The sequence below is a fragment of the Panthera uncia genome, chromosome D1, assembly GCF_023721935.1.
Source record: "Panthera uncia isolate 11264 chromosome D1, Puncia_PCG_1.0, whole genome shotgun sequence".
Taxonomy (NCBI): Eukaryota; Metazoa; Chordata; class Mammalia; order Carnivora; family Felidae; genus Panthera; species Panthera uncia.
The window spans coordinates 4,344,752-4,367,059 of NC_064808.1; the positions used below are offsets into that span (position 1 = coordinate 4,344,752).

Genomic DNA, 22,308 nt, shown 5'->3' on the forward strand with positions numbered 1-22,308 from the left:
CGGCCGACCGGGGCCGGGTGGAGGGAGAACTCTGGGAAGGGGGTTGCTGGGAGGCACCTGCTGTCCGAGGGAGGCGAGCTTCGGGCAAGGGCTCGCGTCTGGGCTGGGCGACCGGCCCGGCGCCCGAGAGGCTCCCGCTGCGGGTGGGAGTCGACGTGGGATTTGCGAGCGACGGCCTTGAGCAGAACTGGTGAAAAAGCGGTGCGAGCTGGACGCCGCCCTGTCCCTCCGAGTTCGGCCTCCGGGCTGAGATCTAGAAACTTAGGATCGATTTCAGGCCCTATCACTCAGTTACTTCTCTGGGCCTCAGTTTCCTATTTCCAAAACGTGGTAATCATAATGCGTGCTTTTTCTCCTCTGGGAGTGTTGTTAAGATTCGCTGGAGATGACGTTGTTGTGGTGTAGGCTGGACCGTCCTTTAAGGACACGCACAGACATTCCTGTTTGCTGTACATTGGTGCAACTTCGTGGAGGGAAATTAGGCAATGCCTTCCAGATTAAATGCACATAGCCTTTGCTTCAGCAATTCTAGAAATATGTCCTACAGTAGGCGCCTGGGTGGCTCAGTCGGTTAAGCGTCCCCACAGTCCTAGAGTTCAAGCCCCGCGTCGGGCTCTGTGCTGACAGCCCAGAGTCGAGCCTGCTTCAGATTCTTTGTCTCCCTCTCTCTGCTCCTGCCCCGCTCATGCTCTGTCTCTCTGTGTCTCAAAAATAAATAAAAACACTTAAAAAAATATATATATATATATATGTCCTACAGGTTTAGTGGCCCTGTGTGCACCAGAAAGTATATGCAAGAGTACTTAAGCATTACTTGGAATGAAAAAAATATATATCCATAAGCAACCTGAATGTTCTTTAGTAGATGAGCACTTAAATAAGTGGAGTCCATAGAATAGAATGTGTATGATTCTTTTAGGAATTAGGCAGAGCTTTCCGAACTGATGTGCCACTCTGCGCTATGAAAAAAATGTCAAAGTGTCGATGTTAATATGCTGTAATTTATGGGTTTTTTACGTTTATTTGTTTATTTTGGAAGAGACAGAACACAAGTGGGGGAGGAGCAGAGACAGAGAGGGAGACAGAGAGAACCCCAAGCAGACCCCGCACCACTTCCAGTGCAGAACCCGATGCGGGGCTCAAACTCACGAAACCCGGAGACCTGAGCGGAAACCACCAGTCACGCTTAACCAGCTGAGCCACCCAGGTGCCCCTATAATTTGTTTTTAAAACAATACATAAATATATTTGATGACATAAGCATGGAACGTCTTTGGAGGGACTCAGAAGAAGCTGTAACAATGCTGCTTGTGAAGGATTGGAAAATAAGATCTAAAGGACACATACTTTTCATTGTATATCTTTTTTTTTTTTTTTTACTTTTTTTGCCCCTTTAGCAATTTGTGTGAGGTGTGTGTGTGTGTGTGTGTGTGTGTGTGTGTTAAATCATTTGCATTCTTGGGGCGCCTGGGTGGCGCAGTCGGTTAAGCGTCCGACTTCAGCCAGGTCACAATCTCGCGGTCCGTGAGTTCGAGCCCCGCGTCAGGCTCTGGGCTGATGGCTCGGAGCCTGGAGCCTGTTTCCGATTCTGTGTCTCCCTCTCTCTCTGCCCCTCCCCCGTTCATGCTCTGTCTCTCTCTGTCTCAAAAATAAATAAAAAACGTTGAAAAAAAAAATTAAAAAAAAAAAATCATTTGCATTCTTTTAAAGTAATCTCTACACCCAATGTGGGGCTCGAACTCACGACCCTGAGATCAAGATTATCAGTTGCTCTACCAACTGAGAGCCAGCCAGTTGTTCCTGTCCATAGATTCTGGTCAGCCCCTAGCTCTGAGTTCATGATAGGACTCTCCATTCCCAGCCGCAGAGGCTGTAGGAAGGCAGGGCCTGGCCTTGGCTTCCTTCCTGACACTGTCACCCTACCTGCCCCTAACCCTGGCTTAGGACCGCTGAAAGGGCAGCCTGGGTGAGACGCACGGTTGGCTGGAGGACGACAGGCAGCCCCACTGTTTGCTCAGAAGGGTGGACCAGCGAGGTGGATCAAGAATCAGGCGAGCCTCTCTGGACCCCACCTGGGACCCTAGGCATGTCACCTACACACAGGTACACATGGTTCTTCCAGAGAGCGTGTTGGGGGTGAATTCCGTCAATGTGTAGGTGACATGTATCATTAACATATCCAAGTGGGAAGGGGGCGCTTAGGGATTTCCTAGTCTAATCCCTTTGTTTTACAGAAAGAAACAGAGACTTGAAGCGAAGTGAGTTATAAGTGGCCAAGCCAGGGCTGGATCCCAAGTTTCTTGTCCCTTGGTACTCTCGGAGTAGAGTAGTGCTGGGGTCCCACTGGGGTCTAGGTGAGAAATGGCCTTAGAACGGGGCATGAGTTCTCAAGTGGTGCCAGCTCCTACCTCTGAGTCTGCTTTGAAGGAAGGAGTTGCGTATCCACCCCCCCCGCCCCCGACCGAAGTAGTGTGTTTATGGGGCAGAGGATATGATCTCGGGAAGAGAAGACAGAAGTGACAAAGATGGAGTCACTTACTCTGTTTGAACACTAAAGTGGAGCAAAAGGAACCTGGATGCAGAAGGGGGGGGCCCATCGAGGGTCCCTCTTCCTTGACAGGGAGGGACTGGCTTGGAAGACCAGGCCGTCTTGCATTGGAGCAAGAGGAAGATTCTTGGGGCCCACAGTGCGCTCGAGAACGATCGTCAAGTGTCCAAACAGAGCCTTAGCTTCCGGAACAGGCTTGGTCCTGTCCAGATAGGCGTCGGCAGCTCCCACTTCCTCATGGGTAACTCGCTTCAGCTGTCCCAACAGAGCCAAGCACCTGCTGCCCCGCGTAGACTTGTCCCCCACCCCAACCTGCCTGACGGGCGCAGGGGCAGCTAACATTTACCCAGGCCCTGCCCTAGGAAGTGAGGGAGACAGCACTGGTCTCCCCTCTTCTCTTCCCCATTCCTCTTCCGGCCCCCCCCCACCCCCCCCCCCCCCCCCCCCCCCCGCCAGTCCTCCAAAACGGGGCCTGCCTCAAGACACCTGGTGGTTGCTATGAGGAGGCCGGAAGGGCTAAGAGAGGCCAAACTCCGTGTGTAACCAGAGAAGAATCAGACTTACAGGCACACAGCTTTATCATAAAAGTGAAAATAATATGAAAATGGTTTTTTTTTAAATTTCTAAGTACAAAGCCAGATACTATTAAGACTGTGAAAAACTGGCCAGAGGCCGTGAAGGACAAGAAGAAGACTTTCTTTGGCCTGGTGCCCTGTGACCCAGCGCACTGCTGTCGGGGAGTGGCGTGGGGCGGGGGACAACAGCAGAAGACGGGCTGATTGTGGAGTGCGGGAGGAAGGCCCCATCGGCGGGACCGCTCTCTGCTCCTCAGAGCCTCCAGAACTGGGAACTGAGGTTACTCTTGGCCTTTAAGGGCCACCGGTTCTCTGGCATAGCGGGCCCCAGGAATGAAGAGGGGCAGGGGTGAGGCACACGGGAGTGGGTGAGGGAGGAAGCATGAGGCTTTCTGCACTGGGTTTATTCCCTGGCTGCAAGTGAGTGTTTCAGGCAGCAGCTGGGAATGAAGCAAGGTGCTCTGGCCCCCAAAGGCACTTTCAGTCTCTCTGTCACATCCCCGTTATAGAGAAGATCTTGAGCCCTTGGAAAGGTGGACACGTCTGAGACTTAAGGCCATAGGAGCTGAGGCTGTAGTGATGGAATCTCGGGGCCACTGGGGAGGAGCTAAAAGGAATGTGGACAAGCTGACAGGAATGAAGGGCGCTCGTCCCAGGAGCTGTGTTCAGGCGCCTCTATTTGTGTCTAGGGGGCCATGAGCATGTGTGAGGGCTCAAGCCTCGCCCTCCTCCCCACTGCCATCCACACTGGCCTGCCTCACCACCTTCCGGAGCCTGGATGTGGAGGAACGGCCGGCCTCTGCCTGCTCCTGCAAGGCCCGGGTCCGGCTGGCCACCAGGGCGGCGCTGTTGAGGGCAACCACAGACTGGTGGGACTTCAGGGCAGGCCAAGGCCCCTTGGGACCCGGCTCGCCTCCCTTGGCCTTTGAGAGCTGAGGGAAGGGCACCGGAGGGTCTTCTTCTGAAGACTCGTTTGAAGAAAACACCTAGAAGGGTCAGAGTGCAAGAAGAATCACTGAGAAGTCTTTCCAGGGCAGAGTTATTGAGCACAAAGCCTGGGGAGGGGTAGGTGCGGAATGTTAAGTGAATGTAGAAAATCTGAGCTACTCGTGGTCGTATTTCCATAGGAGGGAAGATAGCACCCCCGCCCCACTGCCCTGCTCCTTGGCCCCCACCGGTCTTCCTTCTGGCCCCAGAAGCCCTCCTGAGCTCCCCTGCACCTGCCGTATCCTTGAGGCCCCCTCCTCCTCCTCTTGCCCCCCTGCCTTTGTGCAGTCAGTCCTGAGAGCTGCAGGTGAAACACCTTCCGGGTACCGAGTGAAGACACTACCTTTAGGAACACCCACGCTCGCTCACCCATCGACCATCCATACCCAGTGCCACCTCCTCCAGGAAGCCTCTCCCAAATGTTCCCGCCCTCTGTAAGGAGCTCTCTTTCCTCAGGTCAGCCATCTTGGCCTCCAGTCCCGTGGTGGGTCTGGCTTCCTAAGGCAAAGGCTAGTCTCCGGTCTTCTGCTTGTGCCCTGCAGCACTTAGCACAGAGGATGCTCAACTGCCCAGCCCGTATTTGGTCACGTGAGTGCCATGACCCCTCTGTACCCCGTCCTCTGGTGGGTTCCCCTCAGATTTGGGAGGGGCCACAGAGCATCTTCTCCACCTCATCTGGGGTTGGCAGTTGGGTGTCCAGCTCTCGGCCTGGGGAGGATGCTCGTGCCATGGCTGGGCAGCCCTGCCCCTGAGGAAGCAAGTCCTTTCATCGGGCTGAGAGTTGTCTGCAGCCTTCACCCCGGGGCCGGCTCGGCTGAGAAGCCCATGCAGGTGCCTCCGGCCCCAAGGCTGCTCTGCAGCTCCCACGGAGGGCACTGCTCACTGACCGCCCACGAGGTCTCCTCGGCTGCTCTGAGGGGACAGAAGTGAGCTGCCCAGGGAATGGTCCCCATGGGAAGTTGGGCCCCAGTCCTGGTCTCTCTCCTTCCTCCTGCCATCTGCCCCTCCTGCTTCTGTCCCCTGATGTGCCTCAGTCTGGGCTCCTTCCCTAGCTCCAGCCTCACCTCTGGCAGGTCACTGGCCCCTGAAATGCTTTCCAGCTCCGAGGAAGGCTCCAGGAGGCTGATGGACCTCATGACCCCTCGGAGGTTGATACGGGGCCGTGGCCCAGGCTCCTCTTTCAGGGCTGACTGGCTCTCCTCCAAACCCATAGCCTTCACCTCCCCACTGCCCCCTGGTTCCGGCGGAAGAGGTGGGAATGGTGTAGACGTCTCCGGGGCGAGGGGCTCCTCCGGGGAAGCCCCACCCACTTTCTGCTCCCAGATGTGGCTCTGCCGGCTGGAAAGAGGTGGGCCCCGGTCAGCTTTGAGCGACCCAGCAGCCACGCCCAGCGCCCACACCCACCTGCTCCCCGGCCCCCCGGCTTGTACCTGGCGGTCAAGATGCCCTGGTAGGTCTGCAGCTGGCGCAGAAAGCCGGGGTTGGGGCGGGCGATGGGCCGGAGCTCCTGCACGTGGCGCAGAGCCTGCTCCAGACTCCAGCCATACTGCTTCATGGCATAAGCTATCACCGTGGCAGCTGAGCGGCTGACGCCCATCTTGCAGTGGACTAGCACCCGAGTGCCCTGTGCTCTGCGGAGGCAGAACACGGTCAGCCCCCGCCCCTTCCCCGCCCCATCGCTGTGAGGGGCCCTGCGGTGTGGGAGAAGGACAGGGAGTGCTCCGCCCAGAGCAGGGGAGGGAGTCAAGACCCTGAGGGCCGGGAGAGGTCCTGAGCCGGAGGGAAGAGGCAAGGGGACCACTTGAAGCTGGGGCAGGCAGAGCCCCACCTCGCGGCCTCCACGAAGCCGTGCGTCTCCTTCCAGTGGGGTAGCAGCTGGGCTGACTCCTCATCCCAGAGGCGCACGTTGTGGTAGATGAAGCGATCGGGGTAGAAGTTGTCAATCTCGCGGGCCACGTTCAAGATGTGGCTGACCCTGTAGCGGAGGGTATGCGGCCCGGCTGACGTTGCCAGGGGCACCAGGCCCATTGGCCAGCAGACCCGGCCGACCCTGCTGGTTCTGTTTAGTCCTTGGTTCTGAGAGTCGGGTGGGGACGGTGCAGACGTGAGGGGAGAAGGTGGCCGTGACCCTGAGCGAATCATGCCGCCCCACTGGGGTTTGAGTTTCCCCCTCTGGTCCAGGTAGCTGCTGGGCTGACGGAAGCACTAAGCCCACTAGTCTCAGAAGTCAGTGGGAGGACAGCTTTGATCTAAGCTGAGACCGGGTGGATCTGCAGCAGCTGGGTGACGGTGACGGGGGCCACAGTAGGTTTCCCGGGAGCCCGTGGGGACAAATGGCAGGAACCAAGGAGGGCAGGCAGCCAGCCCCACTGCCTGTCTCTGTGAGATGCGGTCAGGTGGAGAGGGGCTTTTCTGCTTGGGAAAGGCCCTCAGGGCGCCCACCTCACTGCCGCCCCTCTTCTCTGTGTCACTGCGGCCTTCCATATGGGGCTTGCTTTACAGAGTGGGGAGGAAGCGGGCCGGGGGAGCTGCCAGCAGGGCCCCAAGACCTTGCAGGGGGGAGGGGGTCGGAGGCAGAGCTAGCAGCTGCTGGGGGGGGGGGATCTGGGGGTTTCTGGCCAGGTCGCCCCTTGGGGTGAGGCCAAGGGAAGGGGAAGACACAGGCTAGGTTGTCCTGAGGGGCCCGGAGCCCTACCTGTTCCTCTGTAGCTCCTCCAGGTTTGCCGCATTCCACTCTGAGCCCTGCGGAGGGACAGAAGCTTCACCCTCCGGCTCCCCCACCTGCGGCGCCCTCACGCCCGCCCTCACCCTGCTGCTCACCAGGTAGAGGTGGGGGAAGATGCGGGAGGCGCGGTCCTGCTGGGCCATGAGCAGCAGCATCTGGTTATCAATGAAGTCGCGGTACTGTTGGAGAGGACGGCCCAGGCGCAACTCCAGGGCCTGGCGGATCTGCAGGCGGAGCCAAAGGGGAGGAGAGGCTGGGGGGGGGGGTGCCTTGCAAGTGTCCTGATGCCCCGCCCTTCCCTGCGGGGCCTCAGAGGACAGCACCTGTCCATCTAGGCAGAGGAGCTGAAGCCAGGCGCGGGGGACTGGCTCAGGACTGGGGGAAAGCTCTGCCCCCGTGGGAGGATTCTCCACCCCCACCCCCATCCCCCACTCCCCACCCCCACCCCCACCCCCACCCCCCGGCCCGGGGCCCAGCTCTCTCCTGGCCCCCGCTCCTCCCCAGCACCAGCCCAGCTTTTATTATTTTTTTTGAGTAAGCTCTACACGCGACGTGGGGGCTTGAACTCATGACCCCGATGTCAAGAGTCGCATGCAGCACCGACTGAGCCAGACACGGAACCCCCCCGGCCCACCTCTTTGGAAGTGACGCTCTCCAGGTCGCTGGTGTCCAGCACCTCCCACAGCTCAGCCCGGATCGCCTGCTCCATCTGCTCCTGCTCTGAGGGCCTGGGAGCCGAGCCGGTCAGTCCAAGAACCCCTTCCCAGCTCCGCCATGGCACCCTCCCCTCTCCTCCCCTGCCCGCACTGACCGGCCAGGCTCGGCGCTGGGAGGCCGCAGGGATTCCAGGTCGGCCATGGCCATCCACTCGTTGAGGCAGCTCTGGTCAGAGCTCAGTCTGTCCTGGTAGTATCCAGCCCAGGTAAGGGCACTACCCCCTGGCACAAGACCGCTGCCAAGAGCCGCCTCACATGCCTGGTGCAACACCTGGAGTGTGGCCCTAGGACAGAGGATGGGCTGGGTCACACTCTCCTCCCTGCCGCCCCTCCCCAGACCCTCCGACCGGCTCTGAGAAGAGGAGGCCGGCCGGAGACCGGGCCGCCCTAACCCTTACCACATGGTCTGGATGGAGATGGGCTTGAAGATTCGGCTCTGCCCACCGGACGTCACACTGAAGCCCCTGAGGGAGACCAGGTGTGGGTAGAATCCAACTCCAGGCTCTGGGACAGACCTCCTGAGAGGCCAACCTACTTGCCACCTCGTGAGGCTGGCCCTCAGAATATGTACACACACAGCATTTGGGCTTCAAAATGAGCCCCGTTTGCCACACCTGGGGTGGCCGAGGCCCAGAGAAGTTAGGCGACTTGCCTAGAGTCACACAGCAAATCCAAGATGGAGCTGAGTCGGCCCAGGCCCCAGATACCCAGCCTGCGTTTCTTCCACTGCTCCCCACTGCCCAGTCACTCTATCCGGTCCATCACCCTGCCGACCGCCCTCTCCCCTCTCTCCTCCCTCCAGTCGCCATCTCTTACCCGTCTCCATCTAGGTACACCTGGGTGTCACTCCAGAGAGGTAAGACCAGGCCCAGGGTGCAGCTCGGGGAGCTGGCAGGGGACAGAAGAAAAGCCATTGTTCCCCAGCATCTCACTTCCTTGCCCCCCTCCCTTCCTCTCCCTGCTCGCACCTGCTGTCGGGGAAATCCACTCCCAAGAGGACTGTCTCATCCTGGCTCTGATGTTCTCTTGTGGAAACTACCAGCAGGTAGCGGAGCCGAGGGGGCCGTGCCGCCTCCAGCTGGGCTGCCTGGGGAAGATGGGGAGGGGGAAGCCCAGGGTCACAGCGGCCCAAGAAGACCCTGCACCCCCCGCCCCCCCCCCACCTGACATACACGTGGGCCTAGAAGAGACCTGCTGCCTGCTTGCTCTGTGCCCATCCTCCTCTTCCCAGATTCCAGATTGGTAGTGATAACCCAGTGGCTGCCAACTTTGGGATTCCATGGTCCAACAGAATGTTTAAGATGATTTTTCGTAAAGGGGGTGTGTATGGAAAAAAGGGGAGAATGGGCCTAGCACCCATTGCCCATCTTCCATTTCTGCCCAGGAAAGAGGTTTAAAAAAAAAAAAACAAAAACCTTTCCCACTTGCCATTACCATCATTTGATTCAAGAAAGGTTTCTCATCAAAGAAATACTAAAGACAATCTCATAACAAAGGACAGTGCTTCCGTGGAATAAATTCAGCTTTCGGAAAGACTGCCTCCATTTTGTTTTTCTCATCTTGCTGCAGACAGTGAGATGCCCCACAGGCATCTGGGAACTGGTCCACCGGCTCCCACCTCTGCCCCACCCCGCCTGGCGCCCCTCCAGCTCAGCAGGCCCTCTGGAGCGCCCGGCCAGGCCTGAGGTGTGCGCACAACTCATGGGGTCAGGAAGGTCCTGTGCTGGTTGCACAGAACCCCACCTCCGTGTAATTCCCAGCTCTTGGACCTGATCGGGCCTTACAGGCTCATGCAGGGCAGACCCCCATCATTTCCCGCTCCTCCAGAGACCTGAAGACGTGATCGTGCCCTGTTTAAACAACTAGCTGAACCGGGAGGCTCATCAGGGTTTGGGGGATCCGTATTACTTGCCCTCGTACCACTGCTCCCCAGCAGACACACACGGTGGCTCCCTTCTACCCTCGCCTCCCCCCCCTCCCCCCCTCAAGAGCTGGCTCTCTCCCCTTCTCAGAGGGCTCAGCGGCCCCTCACCAGGCGGATGTCGTCCTGTGGCCTCAGCAGCTCCACCATGAGGTGCAGGTGCTGACTCTGCTCCTGCTTCTGGGGACTCTGGGGCCCCTGCCCATCGTCTGTCTGGTCGCTGTGGGGCTGTTCTTCCCCCGGGGGTCCCTCCACTGCCTCAGGGCCAGCGTCAGCTGCTTCTCCATTGTCCTCTCCGTCCTGCAGTCCCAGGACAGCCCCACGGAGCACTGCAAAGCTCTGCCTGGTAGGGCAGCAGGGAAACCACTTTACGTCCGTCATCCCCCTCAAGGCAGACGTGCATCAGATTCACCCACCAGGCTTGTTAGAACAAGTGTTGGGCCCCGTCCCGGGGGAGTCAACAGGTCTGGGGCGGAGGCCTGAGAATGTGCATTTCTAAGGAGTTCCCAAGTGCTGAGGCCACCACATTTGGGGAACTACTGTCTTGGAGGCTGCCAAGCCCCCGAGCCACTTGTTTAAGTGGGGGGGGGGGGGCAAGGGTTGCTCCCTTTCCCTTCCCCCCTGCCTATCTCAGGAGATGCTGTAAACTTGGTGGGGACCCAGGAGCCCTTGGGCTCTGCCGTCCCATCCCTGCCCTTTGGCTTGTGACTACTGACCCGAGCCAAGGTCCAGAATAGTGGTGGAGGAGCCCTGACTGACCGGGAGGAAGATAAAAGCAAAGGCAGCCCGGTCAGCACTGCAAGCCCACTGTGCCCACCAGCAACATTGCCCCACATATGCAGTAGTTGGTTCGGGCCGAGTCCTCCAGTAGGGCGGGGGCCAGGCCTGGCAGCTGGAGGTAGTTGTCTCTGTCCGGGAGAGGTCCTCACCTTCGCTGGAGCCGGCTTCTCTGCTTGGATGCCTGGTCCTGCTGAGAAAGCAGCCCCCGGGGCAGAGTGAGGTGGGGGGTGGCAAGGACTCTCCTCTCTGCTATCAAGGCTGTGGGGGTGGGATCGCCCCACCCCCCAACTGGAGACTGGAACCAGGAAAGATGTCAGATCCCTTCCCACCCCAGTCCACTCCCCACCTGGAGGCACCGCGGGGGAGCCTGGGCAAAGGTCCAGGTAGGGCAGCTGGGGTGAGTGGGTGGGGGTGCTGGAGGTGTCCAAGGGGTTGGCCCAGATCTGGGCCTGGAAGAGGGTAGGGCCTCCGCAGGCTGGGCTGGTGTTCGGGGCTCCGGATCTTGCCTTGGTCTAAGTTCTTGGGAGCCTCCAGACCCCCTCCCAGTCCCCTCCAGCGAGACACTTAGGGTCCCTCTTCCCACACCCCCAGCCTCAAGGGGAGGCTGGCAGTGGGCAGGACGCGCTCCCCGGGGCCCAGCTGGCAGCCAACTGCGTGGGCCGGAGCACGGCAAAGCCAGACTTACCGTGGGCCCTACAGGCGTGGAGTGGCCGCTGGCCGGAGGGGAGCGGCTCACTGTGACCAGGGCCATGGGGCCAGGCCGGGCACACCTGGGCCCGTCCGGGTACGGTGCCCTACCACGGCCCCACGGACAGTCCCTGCCCCGCAGGACCAGGAAGGAGAGACCGGAGCCACCAGGGCCTGGCACCTCCTCGGGGGCGGCCCTTAAAGGGCCAGACGCGCGTCCAGCCCGCGTCCAACCCGGTCTGCGGAGCCAGCACCGAGCAGCCGCCGCCCCTCCCTTTGCGTCTCCTCGGTTCGGCCGCCTCGCCCCCGCCCCCCCAGCACTTTGGAGGCGGGCCCGGGGCGGGGCGCAGGTGCGGAGCGCGGCGACTGGGAGGGAAGTGGTCAGAGGTCCGGCAACTTGCAGTCTTCGTTCCGGGGTTCCGGGGTTCGGTCCCTCCTTCTTGGAGGCGCCCCTGCCCCTGCCCCTGCCCCTGTCCTCCTGGCTCCGCCCACCTAGGTCACCTGAGTTCTGCTTTGGGCTTCAACCGTTCAGTTACCCAGATTGGCACCTAGGGAGGCAGGACTGGGGACACAGGTCTCAGAGAGGATCAGACATAGTAGGTCTTAAGTTGGAGGGCACCCCAAAATTATTTCTTCTTGCTGACTGGCCCTCATGCTTCCACTCTCTGCACAATCATTGGGAGACATGCAGAGCTTCGGGGGAAACCAGGCAGAACTTAGAACTAACCCATCGCAGGATCACAGGCCATCCTCAGGGCCACCTTGGAGGTGAGCAGGGCAGAGTTGAGCAGGCTCACACTGCAGCCTGGGAAGGGACTTGTCCAAAGTCACTCGGATAGAACACGCTCGTATAGAACAGGCAGGAACCCAGGCCTGGGGTACAGGGGGCTCCTCCCAGTTGGTTGGGAATAGTCTGGAGGCCCAGCCTTTCCCCTCCTTGATAGGAACAGGGGTGGGTTCTGGGAAAGCCTGAGTGGCAGGAGGAACCTGGGTCCCCAATAGGTGGAACAAGACTACGGGGAGCGGATGTTTGTGAGGCACATACTCTGTAAGGGACTTGACGTATGTTGGTTTGTTGGTTCACTTCACCCTCCCAACAGCCCTGGGGGCTGGGAGGTGGTCTCATTTTACAGCTGGGGAAACAGGCTCAGAGAAGCTAAGGGGGCCACAGCCAGGATTCAAACCCAGGTCTGAGGCCATTGCCCACAGTATCTCCCCTCGATGTCGCCTCCCATGCTTTGTCATCCCATTGAGCTGAACAAGCCTGCTGCTGAAAGTCTCTTTATTTCCACCTTGGTCTCCAATGCAAGCCCATCCCCAGGGCTCCGGGCCGGCAGCTGAGCAGCAGAGAGTTTATAAATAAATAAGTTACAAAAGCAGGTGGGGGAGCAGACCAGACAACCCTCCCAGGGACTGGGTACTCGGTGCTCAGTGCTCCGTGAGTGAGAGCCGCAGGATCCTCTGTAAGTCTTCCTCCTCCTGCTGCCCCCGCCGTTCCCGCTCCTCCTGCTCCCTCGAAGACAACTCCAGGGCCAGGCGAAGCTGCTCCTCAAAGCTTGGGGGGGCCGGGGCCGGGGGTGTCCTGTGAGGGGACTCTGGGCCATTGGGCTCTGTGGACATCTGCAGGCTCTCTTGGAGGGCCCTTCCAGGCAAGGCGTGAGAGGGGAGAACAGACCAGTGAGCGCTAAGGCTGGGGAAGAAGGCCAAGTGTTGGGACATAGCTATGGAGGACAAGGTGGCTGGGACCTGGGAGACCGGAGAGAAGAGACGAGGCAGGGGACCCTGTGTCTCCCATCCTCATGCTGCCTTTGATGGCAGGCCACGTTGCTTCTGGAGGGTGGCCTCGGAGAGGGCATGGGGTCCTGGGACCAGCACCTCCCCGCCACCCACCGCCACCAGCCAAGGACCCCCTGGCTGGCAGGCTCCTTGGGGCAGGGCAGGCCGAGATACCGTCCCAGTAGGTGCTAGCGGGCCTCACCGCTCCAGCTGAAGCTGCTCCTCGTAGGCGGCGGCTTGGGGAGGAGGGTGGGCACCGGGCCGGGTGTTGGTCAGGGCCTCCCAGACAGTCACCTGCAGCAGACAGAGCCCGGAGCTGTCACCTCTGGCGCCCCTGCCCACCCCCAGGGTCTGGCCGCTGCCCGTGTCCCACCTGCTCCGCCTCCGCGCCCGCCTCAAGCAGGCTCTGCCTGATGGCGAACTGGAGCAGGGCGTCGTCCTCGTCGCGAAGGGGCTCGCTGCGCTCCGTGCCCAGCACGCTGTACCCCTCGGGCACCTCAAACACGGCGGGGTCCACCTCACACGGGAAAGGGCTCCCTGCGCAGAAGGGCAGCACTCAGCCCCGGGGCTCAGAGACCAGCGAGCAGCACCGCCGGCCCCCCTCGCCCGCGGCGGTACCTGAAGCTGTGACGGCAGAGCCAGAGCTGGGGGCCGGCACCCACACCGAGCTCAGGGGCTCGTCACAGCCACACAGGTTGCTGAAGGTGATGCGGGCGTTGAGCACGTGGAAAAGGGGGATCTCTGCGAGGAGACAGCCGAGCCTGAGCCAGAGGCCGGCACCACCCCGGGAGCTGCCCCAGACCCCCGGCTGCCCCAGACCGCCCCTCACCAATCTTGACCGGGAAGCCGGGGGGCAGGCGCAGGGTGATGAAGTCACGCAGCTTGGCAAAGTGAGCGTTGCTGATAGCCATCAGGTCAATGATGGGCGTCACCTGGTCACCCAGGGACAGTGGGTGCTCCTCGCTCAGCCACAGTGTTGCCTTGAACCTGCACAGGATGTGAGTCAAGGAACTCCGGATGGCCCTTCTGCTAAGACCCACGCACTCTGGACACCTGCCTTGACTCACACCCTCTGCCGGGCCTGAGGTGCCCTCTCGTCTGCTCAGCTGCCCCCGCCTGCCTGCCCCAGGAGCTTCTGTCCTTTGGCCCTACCGCCCGAGCTGCAGCCAGACCCTGGGCCCAGGCTGGGGCCTATGGCAGCTTGAGCCAGCTCAACTCATCTGGATGGAGAGGGCAGGGCCGGGCTGCTGGCTTCAATCATGGCCTTGTCCACAGCCGGGTCCTCCTCTCCAGCCCACAGCTGGCCAGCACCTCACCCTTTGCCACACTTTTGGGTCCAGCAAAGCCCAGAGGTCAGGACGACCAGGGTTCGAATCCAGCACTCGGTGGCTAAGTCTGCCTGTGGTTCATAGGGCAGTGCTGGGCTCACCGCAAGTTCTACGTCATGGCTCATGAGATCCTCTTAGCACCCTTGTGGGCAGGTGGCTAAGTGTGACTGGTATTTTACTGAGGAAGAGAACAGACTCTCGGAGGAGAAGACGTTTCCTGGGGCCACAAAGCCGGGAGACAGTAGAGCTGTGAGCCCTTCCCCTCGGCCACAAGCTGGCCTCCAGGAGGTGCTCATTCAGTTGAACAGAAAACCATAAATGGGTGGTGCTGCTCATTCACTCATTCATTCATTCACTCACTCACTCACTCACTCACTCACTCACTCACTCACCAAAGAAGAGTAACCAATCCTCTGGTCCAAGCCCTCTGCCAACAACCATGGTTAAGACAGACCTGGCTCCTACCCCCAAGGAGGAGAGTCTAGAAGGAAGCTGGCTGGATGAGTGGGTCCCCCACTCTGGTGGGCCCCGTGTGTGACAGGAGTCTACAAGGGGCTCGGGGGACCAGGCGGCATCCGTGTCCCTGAGGGAAGTCCCCAAGCCAGCCCCACAACCTCACCTCTGCACTTTGCTGGACATCTCAATGGGGCGGCCGATGTTCCTGGACTCCAGGCTGAAGTTGGGGTCGAAGTATTCACTGGGGGAAATGGCTGTGGGGTTGGTGGGGCTGGCAGCCTGCTGCACAGGAGCCTGGGAGGGTCCCAGGACCGGGCTTAGTGCTCAGGAGGGTGGCTGCCTGGCCCTGCGTCACGGCCCCCTGCCCGTGGCCCCCAGCCCCCTGGGCCCGGCTCACCCCGCTGTGAGAGGAGTGCTGCTGGGCCATCCCGAGGAAGGACTGGAATGGAGTCTTCCCTCCTGAGAAGGGGTGGGAGCCCGTGAGGAGACTTTGGGCCACTGCCCCCCGACTGCCCCCACCCACCATCCACCCTGGGAGCCTCTGTCGGGTGGGAGACTGAGCACACGGGAACGGGGAGGCCTCCCAGCTCATGCCGGACGCTGCGGCCCTGGCCCCGGAGCAGGGTGACCCCGGCATATGGTGTGACTGGGCCACAGGCAGGCGCACCTGGGTTTACCTTTGCTCCTCGACTTGTCCTGATCAGAGAGGTGCTCCGTGCGAGTGCGTGTCACCAGCTCCACGTTGGTGGCACTGTATACCTGGGGAGCAGGGGGGACACAGGCAGAGCTGAGGGCTCAGAGCCTGTCCCCCACACTCAGCCTCACCGGTACAGAACCCAAGCCCTCCTCTCCGCCGGGACAGACAGGACCTCGCGCCCCACAGTGGAGGAGGTGGCAGGGTCTGAACCATGGGGACTCAGTAACGAAGGGAAAATGCTCATTTTATCTCGGTAACCTGGGTCGGGGCTGGTGCCGGGGTGATCCCTATGTGCTCGGCAGGGCCTGGGCACTCGGGCCCCACTGAGTTCCCATCGCCGCACAGGGCCTCCAGAGCCTGTGGGCTACTCTGTCTCTCTTCCACATGGGTGGACATGGAGAAGGGGTGGGGTTCCTGGGCCTTGTCTCCTACCCCAGCCCCCACCACTAGCCTCTCCTGCCTTGGCCTCGTAGCCGCTAACGGTTTCCATCTTCTCAGACCGCCAGCCCCAGATACCACATTTGTTCCTGAAACAGACCAAACAGGAGCTCATGAGGACCCGTGCCCCTCAACCTTAGCCAAAGCCTTCCCTTCCAAAGACCCCTTCCAATTAGCCTTCCCACTGTGAAACACGCAAGGGCCTTGATGAGGATGCCTGGACGGCTGGCGACCATCAAACAAGGACTGGGGACTAAAAAGTACTGAGGGATTATCATTGATTTTGTTAGGTGTGATGACAGTGTTGGGGCTGGTTTTAAAAAACATCCTCTGTTAGAGTCGTGTGCAGAAGCATTTACTGTGAAAATGATAGGACACCTGGGAAGGGGCACCTGGGTGGCTCGGTCGGTTGAGCGTCCGACTTCGGCTCAGGTCATGATCTCACGGTTTGTGGGTTTGAGCCCTGCGTCGGGCCCTGTGCTGACAGCTCAGAGCCTGGAGCCTGTTTCAGATTCTGTGTCTCCCTCTCTCTCTGCCCCCCCCCTCGCGCTCTGTCTCCCTCTGTCTCAAAAATAAACATTAAAAATTTTTTTAAAAAATAAATAAATGAAATAAAATAATCCCAGGTGGCTCAGTCGGTTAAGTGTCCGACTTCAGCTCAGGTCATGATCTCACGGTTCACAGGTTCAAGCCCCACATCGGGCTCTGAACTGACATCTCAGAACCCGAAGCCTGCTTCAGATTCTTGCCTCTCTCTCTCTCTCTCTCTCTCTCTAACAAAAATAAATAAATAAACATTAAAATAAAATAAAATAAAATAAAACAAAGCAAAACAAAATAAAATAATCTGGGGTAAAAAGGAAAAAAGCAAGAATAGATTCAACAAGATAGGCAGAATGTTGGTAAGTGTTGAAGTGGGGTGATGGGAACTTTCTAACTATTCTCTCTCCTCTCATATGTACATGTTTGAAATTTGCCATAATACAAAATGAAAAATAAAAGTACGACAACAACAATAACTGCAACACATCAACAGACATCCATTTCAATAATGGACAGGACAAGCAGACAAAAGATCAACAAGGAAACAGAAGACTTGAACAACCCTATAAGCCAGACTTAACACACTTCCCTCGAACACTCCACCCAACCACAACAGAACACATTTTCTTCTCAGGTGCGCGTGGAACATTTTTCAGGATGCATTATATGCGAGGCCATAAAAGAAGCTTCAATAAAACTGAAAGGAGAAAAATCCTATAAAGTATGTTCCCCAACCACTAGGGGATGAAATAAGAAATCAATAACAGAGTAAAGATTTGGGAAACTCACAAATGTGTGGAAAGTAAACAGCACACTCCTAAAAAACCCAAAGGATTGATGAACAGATCAAAAGAGAAATCAGAAAATGCTCTGAAATAAATGGAAAGAAAGATTCGATACATCAAAACTTATGGGACGCAGCTGAAGCAGTGCTTAGAGGGAAATTTACAGCTGTAAATGACAAGAAAAAAGTAAAGACCTAAGTAAGTGGGAAATGATCACATGTCCTTGGTAGGGGGCACCCAACATTGTTAAGATGGCAGTACTCTGCAAGCTGAGTTACAGATTCAGCGCAAACCCTATCAGAATCCCACCTGGCTTCTTTGTAGAAATTGACAGACTGAATCTGGAATTCAGGTGAAATTGCAAGGGACCCAGAAGACCCAAAATAATCGTGAGAAAGAAGAACAAAGTCAAAAGACACACACTTCCCAATTTCAAAACTTACCACGAGGCAGCGCTTAATTAAGGCAGTGTGGCACCAGCACAAGGACCGACAGAAATCAACAGAATGGAATGAAGAGTCAATTGATTTTCCACAGGCGTGCCAAGACCATTCAATGGGGAAAGAACAGTCTCTTGAACACACGGTGCTGGGACAAGTGGATCGTCACCTCTAAAAGAATGAAGTCGGACCCTTACCACCCACAAATATGAATTCAAAATGGGTCAGAAGTAAGAACTAAAAAGTATACGGGGCGCCTGGGTGGCTCAGTCGGTTAAGCGTCCGACTTCGGCTCAGGTCATGATCTCACGGTCCGTGAGTTCGAGCCCCGCGTCAGGCTCTGGGCTGACGGCTCGGAGCCTGGAGCCTGCTTCGGATTCTGTGACTCCCTCTCTCTCTGACCCTCCCCGTTCATGCTCTGTCTCTCTCTGTCTCAAAAATAAATAAACATTAAAAAAAAAAAAAAGTATAAAACTTTCAGAAGAAAACACAGGGGAAAATCTTTGTGACTTTGGATTTGACAAAGTCAAATATTGGTAGATGCGTGATGGTAGAAGCACAGGTGACAAAGGAAACAACAGATGCATCGGATCTCGTGAAAATTAAAAACCTGTGCTTGAAAGGACACCATCAAGACATGTGAAAAGTCAGCCCATAAGATGGGAGGAAATATTTGTAAATCACGTACCTGATGAGGGATGTACATCTGGAGTATGTAAAGAACTCTTGCAACTCAATGATAAAAAGATAACCCAATTGTTGGGGCACCTAGGTGGCTCAACTGGTTAAGCATCTGACTCTTGATTTCAGCTCAGGTCATGATCTCACATTCGTGAGTTTGAGCCCTGCGTCGGGCTCTGCGCTGACAGTGCAGAGCCTGCTTGGGATTCTCTCTCCCTCCCTCCTTCCCTCCGTCTCTACCCCTCCCCTGCTCGTGCTCTCTCTCTCTCCTCTCTCTCAAAATAAACATACATATATATATATATGTATATATATATATACATATATATATGTATTTTTTTTTTAGAAAGATAACCCAATTGTTAAAATGCGCAAAGGATCTGAACAGACACTTCTCCAAAGAAGATATACAGATGGCTAATAAGCACATGAAAAGGTGCTCAGTATCACTGATCGTTAAGGAAATGCAAATCAAAGCCACAATGAGATACCACTTCTCACATCCACCACCACGGTGGTTATAATCCAAAAATAAATAAACGAACATCAAGTGTTGGTGAGGACGTGAAGAAACCAGAACCCTCATACACGGTGTGTGTGTGTGTGTGTGTGTGTGTGTGTGTGTGTGTGTGTAAAATGCTGCAGCCCCCTCGGTAAAGGGTCTGGCAGTTCCACAAACAGTTAAACATCCAGTTACCATGTGACCCAGCAATTCCACTCCGAGGCATACACCGGAGAGAAATAAAAGCTTATGTCCACACAAAAACTCGCGTACTGATGTTTCCAGGAGCATTATTCATAAGAGGCAAAAGACGGAAGCAATCCTACTGTCTGTCAGTAGATGAATCCATAAACGAAATGTGGCATAGCCATACGATGGACAGCCGTAGAAGGAATGAAGTGGTCACACGCTACAACCTGGATGAACTTGGAAAACACCCTGCTCGGTGAACGAAGTCACAAAAGACGCCCTAGTGTAGGATTCCATGCATCTGAAAGTCCAGGATAAGCAAATCTGCAGGGACGGTCAATCACTGGCTGCCTAGCGCTGAGGAGGTCGGGGGCTCCAGGCACTGGAGTTGGTAGCTAAAGAATTTCTTTTTGGGGTGAGAACAATGTTCTAAAGTCAACTGTGGGGATAGGTGCCTATCTGTGAACACACTAAAAACCGCTGCGCTGTATGGTGTATAAAACTGTATTCCAATTAAGCCGTTTGCCTGTCTGTTTTTTAAGGTAGTCCTGAAGTCTGTTCCTGGAACTGGGACATACGTCGTCAGCGAGAACAGCCGGGCCGGTAGGGTCAGATTCCTCAGCTACTACCCACAAAGGACTCTGGCCCAGAAACAGCCATCCTACTGAGAAACCAACACTGGGGCACACAGCGCCCTGAGCCACAGCCTAAACCCCTGTTGTTATGGGAAAACACGTGAGGCCAGAAGTGAAGGCGCTGGGGACCCCGACCCAGCCTCCTCTGCCCACGGACAGCCATGCAGGGCCCCGAAGGTTGCCACAGGGGGTCTGAGCGAGCCGCTGGGCCCGCGGCGACCCCCGCCCCCATCTGAGCAGCCTCTGTGGGTGGCCCAGCCTCCCAGAGGCCCGAGCCCGGAGCCTCAAGGGCACCACCTACGGTGCGGCCGGGCTCCAACTGACCTCTCGAAGGCCACATTTCGAGTGTCCAGGTGGGTGGAGACGATAGGAGAGGTGAGACGGCTGGCCACGTGCTCTTCAGTGGGCCGCATGGCGGCCAGCAGCGCTTCCGGCTCGTGCAGGGCGAGCCCCAGCGTCTCGGTGTGCACCACCTGCCGGTCGTGGTCCACTTCCATCACCAAGGCTCCCGCCTCTGCCAGCCGGAACGGGTGTGTGAGGGGGACACGTCAGTGCTGGGCCGCAGACAGTGGGGAAAGGGCCGCCACGGTGCCCTCAGCCACCTGCTGCTAAGTGGGTGAGGCCCCAGCCCCCGGGTCCCCTCCGCCCTCAACCTCTGTTTCTACACCTGGGAAGCAGAGAAGAAGGGCACTGCCCTCACGAGCCACGGGAGAACCTGGGCTGCTCTGGCCTGCCGCGTGCCCGCGGTGAGTCCCCCACAGCTCACCCTGGCCCTTGAAGATAAAGCTCCGCCGGCCGCGCTGCCAGGTCATGTGCTCAAAGCCCAGGAGACTGGTGTCCACCCGCAGGCTCTCGCCCCGCTTCCACACTCGGTACACGTCACTTGGGCACATCTTGGACACGAGGGGCACTGCAGGGGGTGTGGAGGTCACCAGGGTTCTTTCCCAAATCTCCCCTCCCCGGCCCCCGGGAAGCCAAGAGGTCCTCACTCACCCCAGCTGGTGAACTCCCACTTCATTTCCACGTAGAAATCGGGGGCCTGGGATAGACCAGAGCACCTGTCAGGGTGTGCCTGGTGCCAGGGACCAGCGGGCCTGGGGGGCTCCTTGTCTATAGCCCCTTCTGGGAGCCCAGCCCCTCAGCAAGTCTTAAAGTGCTGCTATGTCCCAGACATGCCCCCACCACAACCAAACCCCACCCAGCAAAGGGTGGGCTAAGTGGGGCCCTAAAAAGGTCTTGGAATAATCAGATGGTAAGTATCTGGGACCTGGAGGTCAGTCTCCACCTGGCCACTAGCCTGCTGAGGGGCCCTGGGGGAACTTCTGCTCCCCCTGGGTCCCAGAGTCCTCATCACTGATCTGGGCCTGCCCCTGGGGTGGGGGCCACGAGGTAGGGTGCCCTCCCAGCCAGGCTTCTTCATGCTTGAGGAGGGCGGACAGGTACTCCGGGGTACCAGGCCACACCCGCTGGTCAGATGAAACTCTCCCTCCAGGAAATATGCATTCACCAGGAGGCCCACATCTAAAGCTCTGCAGAGACTTCTGGTATGAGGGACCCGGGATGTCGTTGGCCACGGCTTTCCTCCCACAGGGCCTGATGTCACCCATGTGGGCCTGGACTCCTGTCTTTCCTACACAACCCCGGGCTGCAGTCGAGAGAGGGATGTCGTCTACAGCATTGGGAAAACAGGCTGCACACACCGAGTAGGTGACCCGAGGGACCCCCGTGTAGTCGTCATGGCCCCTTGACGTGGCACCCTACCCCTCCCTACTGGCCACACCTGTGCACCCTGCTGTACCTGGCGGAGCTTGCTGAGCAATTCTGGAATGCCAGCCAGCCTCTGTGTGGCCCTCTGGTAGTCCCGGTACTGGAGCACCAGCTGCACCATCTCCGGGTCCCCGGTGCTGACCGCCTCCTGCAGGACTAGGGGCACCGGGCTGCTGGGGGGGAGCTCACCAACGGCCCCAGGCCTGACCGCTCGCTGCCGCACCAACCCCACTGCCAGCCTCGGGGGAGCCCCTCTGCCCTCTGTAGTACCTGCCCAGCCCTGGCAGCTCTCTTTGCCCACATTGGCATTGTGTCGAAGGAGCACTCTCACGGACTCCAGGTTCCCCAGGGACACAGCCAGCTCCAGGGGAGTGCGCCCCCGGGGGTCCTCCTGTTCAATGTCGTGCTGGGAGAGATGGGACACTCAGCACAGGGCAAGTAAGGAGAAGCAAGAAGGCCACTAGGCTGAACCTGGTTGGGAGTCATTGTGGGAAATAAAGATAGCAGACAGACCATGGAAATGGCAGAGGATGGCCTGCGTGTCCTAATAGGAAAGGGGAGGGGGCAGGTGGGAAGAGCCTGGGGGCCAGAACCAGGCTGCTGGCTCTCGGCCTGGCTCAGGGGTGATGTGGCGCGAATTCGGGGGCTGGATGCAATGTGAAGCGGGGAGACGGGCTGGGCAAGGCCCAGCGCTGGAAGCGGAGGCCAGTGGCTCAAGCGAGAGGGGCAGGTGACCCGGGCTTCGGATCAGGCCTGGCGGCCTCCAGGACGGAGACCTGGCTTTGGGTGGGCGGCCCGGAGGACGGCCCGGGTGCCCGGTGGGCCTCACCTGGCGGCTGTGGAGCGCGGCCTCCAGTTCGCGGTGCCGGTTCGCCCAGACGAGACGGTGCAGCGGGAAGGTGGGGCCCGGGCCGGCCATGCTGGGCTTCAGCACCGCATCCCGGGAGGGAGGGCGGGCGCGGCGGGGGCGGCCCAGCCCCGCCTCGGCTTCGGGCCTGGCGCGGCCCCCTCGCCTCCAGTCCGCGCCGCGCGGAGTTGCGCCCACCGCAGCCCCCGCGCCCCGCGGCTGTAGCGGCAGCGGCGGCTACGGCGCTGGCGGCGTGGAGGGCGGGCCGCGCGGGCGGGGCTCGCT

At 58.5% G+C, this 22,308-nt stretch overlaps 2 protein-coding genes and 1 long non-coding RNA gene across 5 annotated transcripts; 1 reads left to right on the plus strand and 2 right to left on the minus strand.

Annotated features, from left to right (window-relative positions):
- Positions 1-3,084: 3,084 nt before the first annotated feature.
- SSH3 (slingshot protein phosphatase 3) lies at positions 3,085-11,379 on the minus strand. 3 transcript variants are annotated; one of them, XM_049642616.1, is made up of 15 exons: positions 10,938-11,379; positions 10,402-10,442; positions 9,584-9,815; positions 8,520-8,638; positions 8,368-8,439; positions 7,950-8,015; positions 7,647-7,835; positions 7,470-7,563; positions 6,931-7,059; positions 6,806-6,852; positions 5,939-6,085; positions 5,541-5,741; positions 5,175-5,448; positions 4,723-4,858; positions 4,020-4,109 (listed from the first exon to the last, which is right to left on the minus strand). In XM_049642616.1, the coding sequence occupies exons 1-14, from the start codon at positions 11,001-11,003 to the stop codon at positions 4,745-4,747; spliced, it is 1,791 nt and encodes a 596-aa protein (XP_049498573.1). In that variant the 5' UTR covers positions 11,004-11,379; the 3' UTR covers positions 4,020-4,109; positions 4,723-4,744. The 3 variants fall into 3 exon arrangements, with proteins under 3 accessions (XP_049498563.1, XP_049498553.1, XP_049498573.1); XM_049642606.1 differs by lacking the exon at positions 4,723-4,858 and having other exon boundaries at positions 3,085-4,109; positions 10,402-10,439; positions 10,938-11,287; XM_049642596.1 differs by lacking the exon at positions 4,723-4,858 and having other exon boundaries at positions 3,085-4,109; positions 10,938-11,287.
- On the plus strand, positions 8,510-8,970 carry LOC125930668 (uncharacterized). Its single transcript, XR_007460202.1, has 2 exons — positions 8,510-8,596; positions 8,783-8,970. It is a non-coding gene; the product is annotated as an uncharacterized LOC125930668 (long non-coding RNA).
- A 430-nt stretch (positions 11,380-11,809) lies between the features above and the next one.
- ANKRD13D (ankyrin repeat domain 13D) lies at positions 11,810-22,279 on the minus strand. The gene is made up of 15 exons (XM_049642637.1): positions 22,006-22,279; positions 21,447-21,582; positions 21,208-21,332; positions 20,403-20,448; positions 20,176-20,319; positions 19,734-19,923; positions 15,657-15,723; positions 15,177-15,258; positions 14,897-14,958; positions 14,663-14,793; positions 13,545-13,702; positions 13,334-13,456; positions 13,089-13,252; positions 12,918-13,009; positions 11,810-12,581 (listed from the first exon to the last, which is right to left on the minus strand). Exons 1-15 carry the CDS (start codon positions 22,093-22,095, stop codon positions 12,368-12,370), a joined length of 1,824 nt encoding a protein of 607 aa, XP_049498594.1. The 5' UTR covers positions 22,096-22,279; the 3' UTR covers positions 11,810-12,367.
- Positions 22,280-22,308: the final 29 nt, after the last annotated feature.